At 26.1% G+C, this 15,668-nt stretch overlaps 3 protein-coding genes across 4 annotated transcripts; 1 reads left to right on the top strand and 2 right to left on the bottom strand.

Moving 5' to 3' along the window:
- Positions 1-907: 907 nt before the first annotated feature.
- Positions 908-8,037, bottom strand: LOC107071648 (uncharacterized). Its single transcript, XM_089173430.1, is given in 24 exon segments — positions 908-1,027; positions 1,111-1,270; positions 1,357-1,780; positions 1,782-2,002; positions 2,096-2,293; positions 2,376-2,521; positions 2,584-2,724; positions 2,803-2,962; positions 3,037-3,267; positions 3,380-3,610; positions 3,705-4,124; positions 4,209-4,386; positions 4,521-4,645; positions 4,720-4,874; positions 4,939-5,063; positions 5,142-5,299; positions 5,371-5,602; positions 5,663-5,794; positions 5,865-5,980; positions 6,065-6,233; positions 6,299-6,408; positions 6,798-6,960; positions 7,098-7,297; positions 7,413-8,037. Coding segments are annotated over 24 exon segments (4,377 nt in total). The 5' UTR covers positions 7,498-8,037; the 3' UTR covers positions 908-930.
- Positions 8,038-8,156: 119 nt separating this feature from the next.
- On the top strand, positions 8,157-14,754 carry Myo61F (unconventional myosin 61F). 2 transcript variants are annotated; one of them, XM_089173431.1, is made up of 20 exons: positions 8,157-8,278; positions 9,245-9,449; positions 9,627-9,742; positions 9,819-9,889; positions 10,003-10,211; positions 10,309-10,491; positions 10,577-10,786; positions 10,860-11,122; positions 11,254-11,423; positions 11,509-11,663; positions 11,745-11,873; positions 11,966-12,119; positions 12,219-12,450; positions 12,528-12,758; positions 12,845-13,004; positions 13,075-13,320; positions 13,399-13,614; positions 13,748-13,848; positions 13,961-14,063; positions 14,160-14,754. In XM_089173431.1, the coding sequence occupies exons 2-20, from the start codon at positions 9,258-9,260 to the stop codon at positions 14,172-14,174; spliced, it is 3,156 nt and encodes a 1,051-aa protein (XP_089029557.1). In that variant the 5' UTR covers positions 8,157-8,278; positions 9,245-9,257; the 3' UTR covers positions 14,175-14,754. The 2 variants fall into 2 exon arrangements, with proteins under 2 accessions (XP_089029557.1, XP_015186299.2); XM_015330813.2 differs by lacking the exon at positions 8,157-8,278 and adding an exon at positions 8,540-8,662.
- LOC107071646 (uncharacterized) lies at positions 14,718-15,492 on the bottom strand. Its single transcript, XM_015330807.2, has 2 exons — positions 15,267-15,492; positions 14,718-15,128 (listed from the first exon to the last, which is right to left on the bottom strand). Exons 1-2 carry the CDS (start codon positions 15,361-15,363, stop codon positions 14,962-14,964), a joined length of 264 nt encoding a protein of 87 aa, XP_015186293.1. The 5' UTR covers positions 15,364-15,492; the 3' UTR covers positions 14,718-14,961.
- Positions 15,493-15,668: the final 176 nt, after the last annotated feature.

Here is a 15,668-nt window from a genome sequence, read left to right as displayed (position 1 = left end):
AAATAGTATACTTTTTAAATAATTTAAATAATATTTTCAAAATAAAATAGCAAAAATTAATTGTACTCGTTAAAATTATTCAAATATAATTGAAGTATTTTCGTGTATTAAATTTTATTTACGCACGAATTGATCTTCTTAATTAATAAGCTGTACAAATAATAAATGAATCGACCTTAGAAAACCTTGACATTAAAAAGATGTCAGAAAAGAGATTAGAAAGTAGTACTAAATAGTGTATGATAATATCCTTAATGTATAGAGCAAGAAACAAGTGCAATTAGTAGTGTTCTATCAATGATATGATAGTACAGCTTCTTGTACTATTCATAGATTCTAAGGATCATCAGGTTTGTTCGTCTCAACTCTCCATTAGACTGGAATATGGAATTCGGTGTCATACCAAGCGTGGAAGTAGTCCATGGCTTCGTAAATTAGTAATCAGGATATGTACCAGAGGCCGACGAACACGTTTTCGTATACATGCAAGGAAGATAGACACGTGCGCGAAGAGAGAATGTGCCGTAAGAAAGAGAAAGAGAGAGGGAAAGAAAAAAGAAAGAGTGGGGCAATAAGAAGTAAGAGAAAAAAAAGAAATAGAAAGAAATGAAGAAGGGGATACAGATAGATCGGTAGTGGAAATGACGGCGAAAATTGTCGAAGAGTGTGTGCTGTGAAATTCTCACTCGTATTCTTAGGTGTATCGAATACCTCGACAACGTCATTCATTATTCATTCAATGAATAAATACGCAATGTCCTGGAATTGGATTAGTTGATACTTTAGATTCTCATTTTTACAAAATACAAATTTTGTTGTTTCCTTAACATTGCATTCGCTCTAACACAATAAGATTAAATTTTCTTATTTATGAATATGTAAATAGAATGATGATAAATGATTAAAATTCTAAATATATGATAAAATGTATTATTCTTCTTGATTGTTCTTAGTTGGGAGCTGTTTATAACGATTTCTATTGTTCGTTTTTCTGACTTGAACTTTGATCTTTCGACTTTCTTGAAGCCTATGTATAGTATTAACATTCAATTATTATTACGTATATAATGTTATTATTGTGACAATTATATTAAAAAAAATTACACTTGCCTTATTAAAAAGATTGAACCTATAATTATACAACCAATTAATAATAAAAAGATTATTAATGCTGAAATAGCAACAAAATTTTCACTTGGCATCCAACCAAATATTGGACTGGTCAGCTTATCTTCCATTAAGTAAGTGCGCCAATTTGGTGAACCAATAACTTCAACATTTCATATTAAAGGTAATTACAGTGCCTTAACTTATTTCATTATTTTACATAAGCAAGTTCAAATACTACATTTTTACCTTTAACAACAATTATATTAGTTATCCATTTAAAATTTAAATCATTTTGCTCTACAATGCATTTCCACATTCCTTGGTGCGATTTATTTATTGCCTTGATATAATCGATATTTACTGCCATAGGTAATGTAATGCCATAATCTTTCCAAATATTTTCATTTATTTTCCAAGATATTTTGAGATCAGAATACACATAACCCAAAATAAGGCAATTACAAATTACAGATAAAGGCAAAGTTTCACGTATAGTAATACTTTCTGTACTTGGTATAACAGCTAAAGCAACAATTTTCAATATGAGATATGACTGATCAATTCTTTGTAAAGTAATTGTATAAACACCAGAATCAATCAGTAGAGCATTCTTTATCACTGAAATAATATATTCATATTATTTCAATTTATAAATATCTATTACATATTCAACAAAAAATAAACATACCAACATTAAATTCTTTTATCTTAATTCTATCACTTTCTTTAATAAATATTCCGTTATGCGACCATTGTATCTCAGGATCTATAGATATATTTGATATCAATTGAATAATGTCACGATCTGATTGAATTACAATAGTTCCATATTCTTTAACAATTAAAGAAGTATGCTTTCTTCTAATTCTTCTTTGTATTAACATAATACTGTCTATATAAACAAATATTTATATATAGTGTATATTTAATATATTAAAAAATATAAACATTATATACCATAGTTTATATAAATATTTAAAAATACCCTCTGTTAAGTCTCCACATTTAATCAAATTGCATCGTCCTGTCATACTACTAGGACCAATACAAGGTTCCCCTCTAATATTAGGCTCCGGAGAATTGCATAAACGTGTTCTTGTTCCAACACCACCATCACAACTAGCACTACATGACCATGGACCCCATTCAGACCAGCCACCATCAATAGCAGATCCATCTATATCTATATTCAGTTTAAAACAAATGATTCACTTTTCTTTTCTCATTTCATATTACATATTTATAGAATATAAAATAATGTATACCAGCTGGAATGCAATTTGCTGACCAAATAGCCCATCCATCGTTGTTAACAGTGAGTGAAAAAAAATAAAATAGCAGAGGGATGCTATGTTCATAGTGAAATACCAATGTATCATTACATATTAATTCAATAATATTATAAAACCATCTATAATTATAAATAAAATGACATTAAGATGTTTGAGAATTTAATTTGTTTGTATAATTTACCTTATAGTTATATTTGTCCATGAATTTGTTGTAAATAATGGATTTGACATTAATTGCTTATGAAATATTTTGACAATGGGATAATTATTCTCTTGAAAGAATATCCATGGTCCAGATTCAGAAAGAGATAAGGAGTGATAGCTATATAATAACATATAGTTATAAAACATAATCAGTCATTGTTCCAAAAATAACAATAAATTTTATTTTTATTCTTACTTAGGTGTTGCAGGAAATAAAAATAATGGAATTGTAACAACACCTTTAGCACGTATCATAAGTGTTAATGTATGGATATTTGTCACTTTATTTTTATTCCATATTGAAAATGGTAATATTCTTGTAAGTTCATTTGTTTCTGTTTTTTCTATTTGACATCCTTCAAAACAATAACAATCAGTACAGTAATAATAAATTAATTAATGTAATACAAATATTAAGAAATATACCAACTAGAATTGCAATCAAAAGCAACGCCTACAGCATGTTTTTGTTCACTATTATAATAATAATAAACAGGCAAAAATACTTTCGATGGTTCTGGATGTTTCCATTCAAATATAGGATTTGATGATCCTTCATAATAAAGTAAAACATTTCCTCGTGGTACACGAATAACAAAACTGCTCCATTTTCCAAAATACAATAGATGCGGTAATGTTTTCTTCTTAACTAAGTTAATAGCTAAATAAATTTTATGTAATGTAAAAAATAGAAATGTTATTTACACATTTAGATTAATTTTTAAATTGTTAAGAACTTTGAACATAATTTCGATAAAAAATTAAAAAATTACCTTCACTTTCAGACTGATAATATAAAAGTATTTTCTCGTTATCCAAAGCTCCAATTTTAAGAATATATCGTGATTTAAAACCATCATCTGCAGTAAAAACAATTGTAATAGAATCCAACTGATCAGGTTCCCAAGCTTTCAGAGAAAAATGTAGGCCCTCAGAACGATATTCAGGAAAAATATATAGACGTCTACCGATACCATGTCCATGGACAAGAAATATACATTCTTCTAAAGAAATGATAATAATGATAGAAACAAATACACTTTCAAAATATAGAATAATATTGTTTTCCCAGATTATTTTTTATTTTTACTACTCTACCTAGCATTTTGCAATCTCTAACATCACAGAGATCTTGTGGTACCAAAGGATCCGTCGTATAACACCATGTACCAGCGATACTACGAGAAGGATTCCTACAATAGTTACTAGCCTTTTTTGCACTATGTTCTGGATACAAAGTTTCATTAAACGTTGTTCGATTAATCGAATCTTTTTGTCTTAAATATTTGATAAGTTGAGGCTTTCTTCGCGGATCCATTTTCAAAAGTAATTCTTGTTGTGTCATGTAACGTCTTGGATTTTGAAAAAGGTCTTGTGTAGTAGTCTCAAGTGTATCTTGTGCGTATACTTTCGTTTCTACAAGTTCGTAATCAGCTACCCATTTAGCACAAGTTCTATTCGAACGTGTTGTTGATAAAGATCCTACATAATCATTTGCTGTACCAGCCATTTTACATTCTATTAAATGAAGAGATTATAAATGCCAATAAAGAAAGATGAACTATATTATATTACTGTTAGCAAAGTCCAAAATATAATTACCTGAAGATAGGCATTTTCGTATTGAACAATACTGTTTTGAAACGCTTGAAGAATATGGATCATTCATTACATAACAATAAGGACCTTCTGGACTACGACTAGGATTTCTGCATTTATTCAATGCTTTTAAAATATAGCCATCAACAAAATTACTATCAATTTTTTCTTCTTTTGGTACCTATCATAATATAATATAAATCATAGATTTTGTATTGTCATAACTAATGAAGTAGATATTATATAAATAATATAGAGTTATACACATATATATATATATATATATATATATATATATATATATATATATCGTACTTCTTTTGAAATCCATGGTATACAAGGTACATCACTTGCACTAAACCACTGATCACCTTTATAAGCATAATCCATAAGATCAGATATACAGTTGGGTGGCCATGGATCTTCTACTACATGTGATTCTGTCAAAATGTATACGATTCTTAAATATAATAAGCACTTAAAAAAAAAATTTTAATTTGATAATATACAAAACCATCTGGTATGCAAAAAATTGTCCAGTAAGCTAAATTATACTCAGTTCCTATACTGAACCATCTTAATGTATTAAACAGATCATGATTCACGTATAATAATTCTTCATCGCCATATGTTTGTTGATAAAATAATCGTAAATGTGAACCTAAAATACTATATTAATGAAAGAACTTATTAATTTGATTACTTTTACTTTCATTATTAAAAGTGTTACTACCTAATAGAAAATTGTTTCCATTTCCAAATATTTAATAATCCTTTACTTGAAACTTGTTTCAAATATTGTTTCATTGACAATTTACTTTTCTGATATATTAATGATGTAACATTATCTATGATTATCTAAAACATTTATATTCCTTGATTGTTAATATATGATGTTTACTTAACAATATTTGATATATAAGAGTAATTACTTACAGTAAAACATGGGTAAATATTAACAGGATTTTGATAGATTTGTATAGCAATATTACGATTCGCTCGCACATTAAAATGAATATCATAAGTATTATTGGTTTTTTGCATTGGCCAAACTTTTGCAAATTCCATTCCAATGGTTACATGAACTTCACAATCTACAAATATATAATAAAAATAATACCTTTTGAATATTTCAAGTTTGATTTTAACATTGTAATCATTATACCAATTTGACAAAATTCTGAACTCCATAGTACATTTGTGCCTACGATTCCATAAAATAACAAGTAATTGGAAAAGAGGTCTGAGATAGTATTTTTTTTTTTATATTCCCCAATAAAAAGGGGCTTAGATGATCCATCTATTCCTATAGATATGAAACCTCCTGCCCATGTAATCCATATACCAGTCCATTTTGTACCGAGTAATATACTTGGTGTATCTTCAAAATCATCTATCTATAAAAAATACTCTGACATATATATTTAATATTATAATACAGCAAAGATTATACAAACATTAGCATCAGGATATGTTTGACCAGAACCAAAATTTGAGAACATTAACTCAACACCTGCGTGCCAATCTTCAGCAATTTTACTTGCGAATGTAGGAATTGGAAGAACACTTAATAGAATTTTAAATTCTCCCTAAACAATAATAATATAAATAAGTTCCAAAAATAAAATGCACCTATTACATATACATGCTTTCGCATACATTATATTCATCATTTGGATTCCATAATTTAATCCAAAATGTTATGGTTGTAAAAGTAAAGTTTAGATTTGTCAGAATTGAATATCTTGATGTATTTCTGACATATACTAAACAATCTAAAATACAATTCAATTTTATTAAATGGTATTGTATAATGATATTTATAACTTTCTGTAATTTTCAATTATAAGTGATTTTACCCTTATCATCACAAAATGGAATATCACAATATTCTTTTTCAATTGTTTCGTAAGTTTCATCACGTACATAACACCATGGACCACCAATATTATCATCAGGATTTCTACAAAAACGATTAGCCTTTTTCACTGATTCATCTGGAAAATTTTTATTGGCAAATACTGGACTCTAAAAAATATATTATTTATCTAATATTATATAATTTGTATGATATGAATTTATTATAATTATACCTTTTCATTAGAAACTTTGTATCGTTCTGTCCATGATTTACATTTTTTACCTGAAGAACTAACTTTACGATCTCCAGCATACTCAGCTCCTATACCAGAAATTCTGCAATCTTACAATTAGACCATAAAAAAATAAATATAACAAGCATATAATATATACATATTTATCATAATCATATCAAGGTAAACAAAAAGAACAGATATATTGTTTGTTCGAAAAATTAAAATTATCTTCTATAGTTATTAAAAAAAAAAAAACCATTATAGGTATTTTAAAATGATATATCAGTTAAGTACGTTCAAAATATTTGATTTTCCCGCTATTATTTCTGTATTATTTTGTACTGATACAATAAATGATAATACGTGTATTAATATTTATAATTGTTGTTATAAAAATTACAAAATTATATCAAAACACTTATAAACATTCAACGATCATATTTTATGTAAAAAAATGTATTAAAATTGTGATTATTAACTTTGCTATTCTACTTACCGCCAAAATTGCAAAGAGGTATTTCGCATTCATCGTCTATAAGACTAGGATCTAATGTATAACACCAAGGACCCCGTGGATCATTAGTAGGATTACGACAATAATTTTTCGCAGCTTTCATAGATTTCTCAGGGAAATCTGCATCCGTTATATTAGGATCAACCTAATTGTAAATATTAAATCGACGTAAAAATAATAAATAATATTAATTGAATATATAAATGATGAATTTTGACCAACGTATTTCTGTACGAAAGTATAAACGAATACAATAATGTAACGATCATGAATAATATATACCTGATAATATTTCATACTCATACGTCAATAATTAAGAGTTATTAATAAAACCAAATATAAAATAACCTTATGAAGTGGCTGATCTGTTTGCCAATATTGACAACGAACATTACTGCTGGTTACCATTTTCGAACCTCGATATTCCGTTCCAAGCTGTGTAAGTTTACATTTGGATAAATCTACATCTTCGGTATTATATACTAAAAAAATAAAAAAGGAGGTTATCTTTATATAATTTACCATTAATTGGTATTGTTAATTTATAGTTTGTAAATCTTTCGATATAAATATATATATATATATATACATATATACCCTCGTTGCCTGTGGTTAATAATATCGAGAGAAGAAATATTACGAAACAATTAAATAAAAAAACTGTAACCTTATCGTAAAGCATTATTATCTACAATTTTAAAAACATTTATCGTAGTCTTTTTCTATAAAAGAAAAAATAATAATTTAAAGGTACGAGTGTTACGTTTCACCAATTAACTGTACCGCGAAGTAATTTACGATTTCTGATAATTATTTTATCTAACTTAAACCCGCATGAAAGAAATAAAATATATATAATATTATTTTTACGATAATATAGAAAGTTGTAATTAATTTATTAAATATTTCATAAAGAATAGAAGTATCACTTGTATGACGGCAAAATATAAATTTGAATAGTTGATTTATTCAAACGAGAAAAATCGAAATAGCGATTATCATTACTTTCGATAATCGCTATTTCGATCTTATTGAGATCGATTGATACTTAAACGCAATTCAAATTGTCTCGTAATTCAAATTATCTTTTGTACGAGTTACGCAAGGCTAGCGTCGGAAAATGGATTTAACAATAAATGAATCATGAAAAAATTAGCACTGTTGTTTACGACGGTATGTCGGACGATATAAGAAAAAGAAGAAAAGAAATAAAAAAAAAAGAAAAATAATTCAATGACTCTTGTTACCAGGGTAAAAAAAATTGAAGAGCGACAAGAGAGAGGGGACGAGATAAGTCTGACAATGAAATAAAAATGTGCATCGTATCATTGTTGTAGTTAAGAAGTTAATCTTAAGAAAATGGTCATGAGTATTTCGATCAGTGAGGATTATCGTGTTGAGAAGGTTCGTTAGAATTCAACAATATACTCATAAACAAATTCAAATCGGTGAATTAAAGAAAGGTAACTACATATAATCCCATTTCGATGATTTTCTTCGTAAATTGTTGTTATTAAACAATTAATGTTTATAAACGTTTCGATTAAACGCGGATTACTATCAAAGTAATATGAAACCGATTATTAAATAAAGTTGACAAATATCGATCGAAATTCACTCTTAAGAGGTGAGCGGTCGCACCTCCACGTATTCCTCTATCTTATCTATTCGAAGCCAATGTTAACTTACGTTAGTGCAATAACGCACATAAACAGTACGTATGACAATTGCCAACTATGCAAACCACTAATAATTTACTGTATATGTGGCATTCAAGAAATTACTTACATTAGATTGTGTATACTGTAATTAATCGAAACTTTATTACGATAAAGAGTGATGAACGAGTGAGCGAAATTTTTTTATCTAAAATTTAACATAATTTGTTATCTTTATTTTAATATTTGTCTTTTTATAATAATTTTTATTTATTTATAATTAAAACATATAAGAGTAAACGAATATATAGAAATAATGAAATTTGCGTTTTCTAACGTGACAATTTTTTTGATATATTGATACGAAATATTGTTGATATAACGATATTATCTAATCGATTTTTACAAAAATACTATTAGCAGTATCAAAGTATTCTTTTAGTTGTAACGATATCTAATCGGTAACATTATCGCTGGTAATTTCACGAGGTCGAACAGAAGCTCATATGCTTCAATAATTTATTATATATTCTTTGTAAAAAAAAAAATTAAATAACTATTTTAGTATATATATATATATACATTATTTTTAATATATATATATTTAAATATAATTATTTCAAAAACTGTAATATAATTTATATTGTTTTCAATTTTACCATAGTATTTATTATATTACATTCAAGTGTGTTCGAATTTTTTTTTTTTTTTTTTTTGAATTAATTAAATTGCTGAAATGTTCTCTCATAGATAAATAATATGTTTTATTAGGAAAAAAGGTACAATGGGTACATCAATTAATGATAAAAAACCAGCCATGTCTACAACACATTGGTTATCATCCAAAAGTATGGAACGAGTATTACATGAACGTGATCGTGTTGGTCTTCAAGATTTTATTCTTCTCGAGGACTTTCAAAGTGAATCTGCATTTATTGATAATCTTCGCAAAAGATTTAAGGAAGATCTTATCTATGTGAGTTTCTAGTAAATTCAATTATTCTCTTTTCATTTTGTCATATACATCGGTTGTAAATTTAAAAAACAAATATTTTTTTAATTCAAATTATTGTAAATTAGAAAGAAATGAAAAATTAAGAAATTTTTTTAAACATTAATTAATTAATTTGTTTTTTTTTTTATGCATTTTCAGACGTACATCGGACAAGTATTGATTTCTGTCAATCCTTATAAAAATCTTCCTATTTACAATATCGATAGTATACAATTCTATCATAAAAGACATTTTTTTGAAGCCCCACCGCATATGTAAGAATAATTTTAATTAAATATAATGTACAATTATTTATTTTTTAGTATAATCTTTAATATTATTTAATTTCAGTTTTGCATTAGCTGATACTGCTTATCAATCTCTCATTCAAGAGAATTATGACCAATGCATCCTTATTTCGGGTATCGTGTATAAATTATTTTACTTTTGCAATTTTTTGATTAATTTGCAATATAATATGAATATTATTATTATGCACTAATTTTAAATATTAAATTAATAATTTATATTATAGGTGAATCTGGCTCTGGGAAAACAGAAGCATCGAAAAAAATATTAGAATTTATAGCAGCTTCAACTAGACATAAAAAGGAAGTTGAAGAAGTAAATAGAAAATTAATCGGTAGTAATCCAGTACTTGAAGCATTTGGTAATGCAAAAACCAATCGTAACGATAATTCGTCACGTTTTGGTAAATATATGGATATGCAGTTTAACAGTCGTGTACGTAGAAAAAAATGTGTTTTAACGTAATTTAAAAAAAATATATATTGAGAGAAGAATTATAGAGAAGTTATCGAAAATTTTTAACGAATTTTAGGGAGACCCAATTGGTGGAAATATTTTAAATTATTTATTGGAGAAATCACGTGTGGTACATCAATTTCCAGGTGAACGTAATTTTCATATATTTTATCAACTTTTGGCTGGAGCTGATGAAGAAACTCTTAACAAACTTTTTCTCAAACGTGATTTGAATACTTACGTTTATTTAAGTAATGGGGTATGTCAATTTTATTATGTGTACTTATATCTAAAATAATTTATTTGTTATTTTCACAATATTCCATTTTATTACCAAAAAATAGGCAGAGGGTGGTTCGGTAGATACTATCAATGATACCAATCAATATCATGAGGTAGTAAATGCTTTACAAACTATTGAAATGACGGATGAAGAACAAAATTGCTTATTTTCCATAGTTGCATCTGTCTTGCATCTGGGAAATATTGGTTTTACAGAAGAAAATGAAATTGCTAAAATAGTACCCTTTAGTCCTGTCAGTTCAATTTGTACTGTAAGTATCTAAGAATAAATATATAATAGTTATTATAAATATTAAATATATCACACACATTTTTGTCAAATAGTTGTTAGGTTGTAGTACAAAAGAATTGACCAAGGCTTTAACTCATCGTACTATAGATGCACAAGGTGATGTTGTAACCTCTCCATTAAATAGAGAATTAGCAATATATGCTCGTGATGCATTAGCAAAAGCTATATATGATAGATTATTTACATGGCTTGTCAATAGATTAAATAAGTCATTACAACGACCTATGGGTCATAAAAAATATGTGGTCATGGGAATACTTGATATTTATGGATTCGAAATTTTTCAAAAAAACAGGTATACAAACAACGGATAAAAACTGATTAATTAATTCCATATCTTATTTAATTTTGCACTTAATAAGTAAAATTATATTATATTCTATATTTAAAAATTGTGTGTTGTTTTTTTTTTTTTTTTTAATATAGCTTTGAGCAATTTTGCATTAATTTTTGCAATGAAAAACTACAACAATTATTTATCCAACTAACTTTAAAATCGGAACAAGAAGAATATTCGAGAGAAGGTATTGAGTGGGAACATATTCAATATTTTAATAACAAAGTTATATGTGATTTAATAGAAGAAACACATAAAGGTGTGTATTATTACCTGTTTAATATTTGATATTATATCTACATATTTATTTATGATTACTTATTCCATTATTGATATGATTTTAGGAATCATAGCTTTCATGGATGAAGAATGTTTACGCCCTGGCGATCCAACAGATATAAGTTTTCTTGAGAAATTGAACAAAAATTTACATAATCATACACATTATATTAGTCATATAAAAGCAGACCTTAAGACACAGAAGATAATGGGTCGAGATGTATGAAGATTTTTAATTGAATAATTATTTTTTTTTTTTTTAGATAAGATAATTGTTTAAAATCTTTTATTATTTTTCTAGGAATTTCGTTTAATACATTATGCTGGAGAAGTTACATATAATGTACGTGGATTTCTTGAAAAAAATAATGATTTATTATTTAGAAATTTACGGGAAGTAATGTCTCGTACAAAAAATATAATTACAAAGGTTCGTATATATTCTAAATATATTGTAATATATATTATAAAAAATGAAAAAATCTATTTAAACATATTATAAAATAATTATCTATTTTTTAGACTACATTTAATCTGAAAGATTTAACTAGTAGAAAGCGCCCAGAAACTGCTATAACTCAATTTAAGAATAGTTTAAATAATCTTATGGAAATATTAACAGGGAAAGAGCCTTCTTACATCAGATGCATTAAGCCTAATGATTTCAAAATGTCTAGTATGTATAATAATAATAATAAGAACAGGAATGTGTGTATGTATGTATATATATGGATAGAGATATGTCCTTTATAATTATATTTGTTTCTTTTGATAGGTCGTTTCGATGATAAGATTGTATTACATCAAGTCAAATATCTCGGTTTAATGGAAAATTTACGAGTAAGACGTGCTGGTTTTGCTTATAGAAAATTATATGCACAATTTTTGAATCGTTATAAGTCTCTTTGCCCAGAGACTTGGCCGCATTACAAAGGTTCAGCTAAAGATGGAGTACAAACGCTCATCTGTTATCTTGGATATGAATCTAACGAATATAGAATGGGCAAGTAAGAAAAATCATATCACTTTGATTTAACGTATTATAATTGTTTATGTGCAAATTACAATATTTTTCACATTTCAGTACAAAGTTGTTTATAAGATTCCCCAAGACATTATTTGAAACAGAAGATGCATTTCAATTAAAAAAGCATGATATTGCTGCAATCATTCAAAGAAAATGGAAGTGTATACTTACACGACGACAATATTTAAAAACAAGAGAAGCTGTAATAGTATTACAGAAATATATTCGTAGATGGCTTGCAAAACGTGAAGCAAAAAGAAGACGTCAAGCTATAAAGACTATATGCAGGTAATTAACAAAAAATAATAATAAACTAAATTATATTAATAATTTATATACTTATTATAAATATTAAATGATATCATGTGAAATAGATTTGTTAAAGGATATCTTACAAGAACTGGTCCACCAACTCCAGAAAATATGATTTTTATAGAATTAGCAAAATCACAATGGCTTATTAACCTTTCCCAGAACCTTCCTAGCGGTGTTCTAAATAATCAATGGCCTCCATGTCCTTATTCTTGCAAACAAGTAAGTATTTTTTATGATAACACAAACAAGTAGTAATATTAGCACTATATAATTTTTAATTATAAATTAGGCTTCAGAACATTTAAGATTAATACATAAAAGATGGAAGGCACGAAACTATAGATTAGCCTTAACAGCTAAAGAAAAAACACAATTTGAATTAAAGATTCTGGCTGAAACTTTATTCAAGGATAAAAAAAAGTCATATGAGAAAAGTTTAGGTCCAAGATTTAGAAATAGCAGGCTTGACGATGAGCAGAAAACATTAATAAAGAACCTTGTTAATTCGATCATTTCAATTAATGAAAGAATAGAGGTATGAAGTAATATAAATATTAATACTTTTTCATTATTAAATAACATTCATTTAATAATAAATATATTTTTATTTTAGTATGCAGCCCCAGTAACCAAATATGATCGACATGGTTACAAAACTCGAGATAGAATTCTGCTGTTAACTAAACAAGCAGTATATATATTAGAAATGAAAAAAACATTAAAACTAAAGCATCGGTTACCTTATGATCATATAGATGAAGTCGTTGTTACCGGAGAATCGGATAATCTCTTAATTTTGCGAATATCCCCTGATCTTAAGAAAGACAAGGTTTGTTATATTATTACATAAAAAAAAAAACAATTTTATTTTAAATACTAATTATAATATTTTAAAAAGTAGAAGAAATACATTTATTACAAAATGTGAACATTACTAATAAATTTTGACATATTTATTATAGGGTGATTTAATATTAGAAGTACCATATATAATAGAGGCAGTTACAAAATTAATTTATATTACAAACAAGCAAAAGATTTTAAAAATAATTAATACAGATACGTAAGTATAATAAAAAAAAATATATATATATATATATATATATATATATGCAAATTTTTCTATGTATACATATTGTAAAACAAAAAAGTAATATTTTATAAATTATTTTTAGAACTTTCCATAAGTTAATAAATGGTAAGGAAGGCATTATTGAATTCAAGATGGGAAATGAGTCAGCGATAAGTAAAAATCGACAAAGTGGCCATCTCCTGGTGGTAAATCATATTTTATATATATATATATATATCTATATGTATGTGAAAAAAGTATAATGAATTATTTATATAATCTATATTATTTATTTATTACAGGTTGTTTCTCAATAATATTTGAATTCAAAAAAAGTAAAACAAAATATATTATATTATATGTAAAAAGACCGGAAAAAAAATTCATTTTTTTTCTTAACAAAAAATTTCATTATTTTACATCTATTTATAAGTATTTATCTAACATAAAACATAATTTCCTTCTATGGCAGTTTTCTTATATCAGCCGTTCATAGACCAAATTGATTAATTCCTTCGTTTTTGAATTCTTTCAAATTTTATTATAAAAGCACTTCATTAATACGTAACTTTTAATATTTAAAATTAATTTCCTTAATAATTAGATTTAACACTATTAACTGAAAATCATTTTCATATAATCGTTCAATAATAAGTGGTATGACAACAATGCATATTATTTTATCAATTTTCTCTACAGTTTATTGTGTTAATCTAATTGTCAAATGAATGGCTCATAAAAGGATCTATTATTCAAATCTAGTTTTGACAAAACTTACAAGTTTTGAATTAGAAAATTCATTGATGTGGTTTAACGTTTCTGTTAAAGATGATATATATGATTAATAAATGAAATGAATATTTTTTAATTGCTATTAAAAATATAAGTATTTATTGATATTACAGTGTTATTCTTATCAATCTATTATTATAATTTGAACTTTAAATTATGTTAATCTATTTTTGTACATACAAATGTTGTATCAAATTACAACTTAAGGCATATAACAAAATATTAAATGAATTCATTAATTGCATCACATAAATTTGCAATTAACGTTTAGATAATAAATTACATTAAATATACATATTGTATAAGTAACGATTAGGTCTTTGATTTAATTGTTTTATCCTTTTTTACGAGAGACTTTTTTCCTTCCAAAGCCCTTTCTCTAAGTTCATCTTCTATAGCATTATTTACAGTGTTCGAAATTATCTTTTTTAATTTTTGTGCTTCTTTAACTTTTGCCTTTTTAGGTTGAATAGGTGCATCTTGAAAGAAAAAAAAAACGGATTCTAAACTGCATACAATGTTTTATTTTTTTTAAACTAACATTATTAAATAATCAAATATTACAAAAAGAATATCAATTGTTTGAATAGAACGTAAAAATCAAATTTAAAACTTACTTCCACGACGTTGCACAGGTCCCTTTTTTTGTTTATTTATTTTAGTCTTAACCGCTGGCGGAAGTTTAGTTTTAACTTTTAATTTGCCTTGTGGCATGTTAAATAGATTTATATTTAAAACAGTTCACAACACAACAAACACACGTGTTATTCACAGATTCCTACAAACAAATGCGTAATTGCACGCAACTCAATCACATAATCGAAAAATATGCGCACTCATATCAATAGATCATGTTACTGATTGAAATTAGCGCCACCATAAGTATCCGATTCAAACACTTTTTATTTTAATAAACTTCTTTATAGATATAAAAATTAAAGCAATATTTATAATAATTTCTGAAAATAATATATAAAAATATCAATTTCTTGTAAAAGAATATAAAATATTAAAGTAAT

The sequence above is a fragment of the Polistes dominula genome, unplaced genomic scaffold, assembly GCF_049000335.1.
Source record: "Polistes dominula isolate Pdom_NZ unplaced genomic scaffold, Pdom_raw_medaka contig_33, whole genome shotgun sequence".
Classification (NCBI taxonomy): domain Eukaryota; kingdom Metazoa; phylum Arthropoda; class Insecta; order Hymenoptera; family Vespidae; genus Polistes; species Polistes dominula.
The sequence above is the reverse complement of the archived record's forward strand: the minus strand, read 5'-3'. Positions and strand labels throughout refer to the sequence as shown.